General features: G+C 38.4%; 1 protein-coding gene across 1 annotated transcript; it reads left to right on the top strand.

Annotated features, from left to right (window-relative positions):
- The first annotated feature begins 50 nt into the window (after positions 1–50).
- Positions 51–4,454, top strand: LOC119724864 (cathepsin B-like). The gene is made up of 7 exons (XM_038196145.1): positions 51–265; positions 908–1,126; positions 1,356–1,477; positions 2,359–2,591; positions 3,235–3,351; positions 3,484–3,615; positions 4,004–4,454. The coding sequence occupies exons 1-7, from the start codon at positions 107–109 to the stop codon at positions 4,078–4,080; spliced, it is 1,059 nt and encodes a 352-aa protein (XP_038052073.1). The 5' UTR covers positions 51–106; the 3' UTR covers positions 4,081–4,454.
- Positions 4,455–5,404: the final 950 nt, after the last annotated feature.

Below are 5,404 nucleotides of genomic sequence, written 5' to 3' on the forward strand. Positions count from 1 at the left end.
TGGCGTTTATAGAGGGCATTTTGCTCCGAAGTTTGGTTTTTTTGTAACAATTTGTTAAATCTTAATCCTTTTGTTGCAGTTCCATATGCAACTATGCTAATTTAAAATGGGCAAGTCCCTGCTGTGCTGTTTTCTGATTGGTCAATTGCTGCTGTGTTGCCATGGAGACCGGTATCAAGGTGGATCCCATCACCCTATTGGTCACTTGCCTGCCCTATCAGGGGAGATGATCAGATACGTAAACAACCTGAACACAACTTGGAAGGTGAGTTTCGTTTTGTGGAAAAGCAAAAATAAGGTTCATTTAATTTTTAAATTGTTGATTAAAACTGCACAAAAGAACGTAATGATTTTATGGAACTTTGCAGAACTCCATGACACTTTTTCTTTTCAGATTTGTTTCTTTAAAAACTATGACAAAAATTCTCATATTTGATGACATCTTCAAAAAGGTTTATACAAAATTCTATGGTTTTTGACTTGTGATTGACTTGTGGTGACTTGTGATGACTTGTGATGGACTTGTGGTGACTTGTGATGACTTGTGATGACTTGTGATGACTTGTGATGGACTTGTGATGACTTGTGATGACTTGTGATGACTTGTGATGATTTGTGATGACTTGTGATGACTTGTGTTGAGTTGTGATGACTTGTGATGATTTGTGATGACTTGTGATGACTTGTGATTGACTTGTGATGAGTTGTGATGACTTGTGATTGACTTGTTGTGACTTGTGATTGAATTATGATTGACTTGTGATGACATATTGTCATGTATTTGACTTGTGATTGACATAGGATTGACTGATGATCGATTTGCGATTGACATGGTTTGCGATGAAATGTGATGACTACTAGTATAAGTTGTTTCCAACTTATTAACTCTGCTGATTTCTCATTGCAGGCCGGATTTAACTTCCCAGGAAAGAACGCCTCTTTCGTCAAACTCCTTCTCGGGGGAAAGCTTACAACCTCAGTCCCAGATGATCACAGACTCCCCTTGAAGCCAAGATCGGATGTAGACGCAAAGGACATTCCAGAGAACTTTGACTCGATGACAAAATGGCCGGAGTGTGACTCCATGAAGAAGATATATGACCAAGGAGCATGTGGGGCTGGATGGGTAAAAAAAAATTTGATGGACTTTAATTGGTTACGCCAGATCCTTCAAAATCTACTGTAAGATTCTGTAGGATTTTGTGGCATAAAATTAATGATGATTTTATTTTTTTCATCATCTTTCCTTGCCTGTCACCATACATACATTTCTCAAATGCAAGAGTGTTTGTCAAATTGTGACAATTTTTACAGAGATTTTCATGTTTAACTATTCTTTGGATTTCCCTATTTAGGCTTTTGGGGCGTTGGAGGCAATGTCTGACCGCTACTGCGTTTTTTCTAACATGAAGAAAGTCAACGTTACACTGTCGGAAGAGAATCTCATCTCGTGCTGTGGAACGCACTGTGGATTTGGGTGAGATGTGTTGAGCACCAGACTAGGGCTCACCTAGAGGCATGGTCATCTCTAGTTAATCACAGGTTAATCACAGGCCAATCACAGGCCAATCACAGGCCAATCACAGGCCAATCACAGGCCAATCACAGGCCAATCACAAGTCAATCACAAGTCAATCATCGATGAAGTCGATCAAAATGTCCATCACAAGCCAAATCTGAAATCGAGTCAATCACAAGCTAATCACATCACAAGTCAAACACAAGTCAATCGCAAGTCAATCACAAGCCAATCACAAGTCGATCACAAGCCAATCACAAGCCAATCACAAGCCAATCACAAGCCAATCAACAAGCCAATAGCCATTCCATCACGTCCATCACACATCAATCACAGATACATGAAAAGTGAATCACATGCCAAATCGAAAATCAATCACAAGACAGTTACGAGTAAAAAAATAAAGGCACAAGCACGCACGCACAATTAAAAGAAACTGAAGCCAAAGTAATAAGAAGCATGAAAAACAAAATCAAAGAACAAAATCACAGAGACTTACCTTTTAAAATAAGAAACAGACTTCCTTCTCAAGTGTTGTAGAACCACTAATCAACTCAAATAACCACACCCACCCCAAAACTGCACACTATACTTGGTCTTTACCTCGCTTGAATGAATATAAAAAGAAAGTATGCACAACCTAGGAAAAACTATGCAAATTGTACTACATGTCTACTAATCCTGGGAAGGATAGGAATTTTAAGCAGCTAAAGGGTCTTTTGTTGGCCAGGCCTAGTGATTAATATGCTATTAGCCACTAGAAAATAAAATGAAGTTACTCCACATTTTTAACACCGATAATACAATTTTTAATAATGGAATTTTTTATTTTGTCACAGCTGCGAAGGTGGGTATCCGTCCGCTGCCTGGCAATATTGGGTCAACACGGGTATTGTGACCGATGGGTGCCAGCCTTACACCTTCGACCCCTGCCGTCACGTCGGGGGTAGTGACGAGGGTTCGGATGGGGGCGCGCCTGAGCCCACCTGTGCACCGGAGACGCAGACTCCAAAATGCCACACCGAATGCGGGAAGGGGTATAACAAGAGCTACACCGACGACTTGCATTTTGGTAAAAGGAAGTTTAATTTTAAATTCACTCTATTTAACAGTCATTGTCCCTTAGAGAACTGGCCCTTGGAAAAGTCCAGCAAAAACCAAAAATGTAATTTTTATTCCTCATTTTTGTCTTTAGCCCATACCAAGATTTTAGCTTTCTGTTATTTCAAGAGTTGTCTAATAGGGGAGTTTATTACTTGATAAAATACCATAGCCGGAGCAAAAATAAACTTGACTGACCAATAAAATAAATATTTTGACTACATGTACATCAGATTCGAACCAGCCAGCCGATCCCGTTAGCTCGGTTGTTGAGTGGTAAGACATCTGCACTAGAAAGCAGGAGGTCGCTGGTGCGAGTCCCACCCGAGTGATTTTTTCCAACTTTCACTCGGGAGGTAACACACTGAGTATACAGTGTTAATACGTCAGTGAAGGGCAAAACCTAATATTGATTTACATCACCCCGACGCAAAATTCCATCTTATGAATACGGCGTGACTAGTTATAAAAATATGTCCACGACAAAAATGTCGCAATCTTTGATGCTGAATTGTAATGCTGATGAAATTATTCTACTGTTTGGGGTTTTTTTTCTAATCAGTTTTCAATACTGCATTTTTTTCTTTGACAAATTTGACCTTTGTATCTTGCAGGGAAGTCATCCTATGCAATTGAGGGCAGCGTGACACAAATTCAGGAGGAACTCATAAATTTTGGGCCAGTGGAAACTTCCTTGAACGTCTTTGAAGATTTTTTCAGCTATAAATCCGGTAACTGCGACCATTGACTTTTGCTTTGTTTCATAGACTTTACTTTATGCAAGGTCTGAAGCTTTGAAGTTTTTTATTTGTTTTGAGCAATTTTTGAAATCCTTTTCTGTAAATTTGTAATATTTTTTTTAGGTGTATATCAGCATGTGGCAGGGGGTTTTGTTAACAGACAGTCAGTGAAAATGTATGGTTGGGGCGTCACGCCCGATGGAGTGAAATACTGGCTTGCGTCAAATTCTTGGAACGACAGTTGGGGCGAAAAGGGTATGTATATAGAAACCATTATTCTGACGGGGGGAATTTTGGATGGGAAAACATCCTTGAAATTAACGATCCACATATGTATAGAAATTTGAAGTTTGATCGTCGTCCCTCAATTTTTTTTTAATGAATGATGGATTTCATAAGACGTTTAGCTTTGATGATGAAGTGTGGAAGATTTTTTTTTTTAGTAAACACAAGTTTGAGGTAAACACTCAACGTTTCGATCATTATGCTCTGACCATCTTCAGTTGATCAAGAGGAACCACGTTGCTAAGTTTGTGCATGAGTTTGTCACTTTTAAACAAGCTACGTTAACTATCAAACTGTTGGATTTTATCAATTTCTCAATATTGTTATATTTTTGGTGTTTTTTTGTCGTTGAATTCAGGTTTTTTCAAGATTCTTCGAGGAACCAACGAATGCGGGATTGAAGAGGATATCTTTGCAGGAATTCCGCAGTTATGAGACAAATTATGAAGAGCCTAAAAGAAGAAATTGTTTTTTTTCCCAAATAAGGTACATTTTAATTTGACCAAAATTTGACCAAAGTGTTGTCACTTATTTAGCTAACTAAATATTTTTATAAATATTTTCATAATTTGAGTTTATTTGATCATGCATGGACGGTTACTACTTAGAATTCAGAAGGCACGATATTTTCCAGTATAAACTCAAAAGGACGGCTTTTAAACAAATCTGTCAAAAATATATCAGTTTTCTATGTAAGTCACTCAATATTAACACATCACAAACAGAACTTTGACTCTGTGTAAAAAAATCAAACCCAAACAAAAATCAATACAAAATCTGTCTTTACCTAAAATGCATTTCTCCTACATTTTTTTGGGTCTGTTGTTTGTAATAAACACCGCAAAAAGAAGAAGTCCACACTCATTGGAGGGGTCATAATTTTGAATCTGATCGTCTTATGATGACATCATTTATATAGACCTTTGAAGAATTTTGTTAGCTACATTTCAATACCCCGTTTGCTACCAAAGACTGTAAATCGTTCAACATTGACAACGGTTTATAAAATATGATGCAGTTTGAAAAGTATCAAATTTAAAGAGTACGCGAGTGGAAATTGCTGCATGACAATGTTACACTGCCTGAAAGGAACGGCAGGGATATCGATCGCACAGTGCTTGCATGCTTGGGAGCACGCGAAATTGAATTACCCGTGCTTTGTTCAGGCAGTGTGCAGTTGATAAGGGCAATTAAGGGCATGCGTGTTTGTGCTTAGCAATTTCTCCTCGTGGTTCTTTAAATTTGCAACTTTTCAAACTGCATCATTTTTCATAAACCATTGTCAATCTTGGACGATTTACAGTCTTTGGTAGCAAACGGGGTATCAAAATGTAGCTAACAACATTCCCAACGGTCTATATAAATGACGTCATCATAAGATGATCAGATTCAAAATCATGACCCCTTCAGTGAGTGTCGGCATTCTTTACTATGCGCAGTGTTTATACAACCAATAGACCAATCAGGCATGCTTTCAAACGCAAAGGCCCCCTTCAATGGCGAAAGCATTGTGCTAGCTATTGTTCAGATAATCGGTCACGGGGCAGTTGCTTTGTACAATAGCTAACACAATGGTTTCTCCATTGAAAGGGGCCACGTCAGTGTACAGTGATCACATACCCAGGTATCTCTTTTGACCTAACTACGTAATGGAACATAAGTGGACAGAAAACATGTCTGTGGAAAGACGAATGTAATCAAGCTTTTGCACAAAAAATTCAGAAAATGTTTTAAATCTGGTGGACGGATCAAAAAAATG

Source organism: Patiria miniata, unplaced genomic scaffold (genome assembly GCF_015706575.1).
Source record: "Patiria miniata isolate m_02_andy unplaced genomic scaffold, ASM1570657v1 HiC_scaffold_18, whole genome shotgun sequence".
Lineage (NCBI taxonomy): Eukaryota > Metazoa > Echinodermata > Asteroidea > Valvatida > Asterinidae > Patiria > Patiria miniata.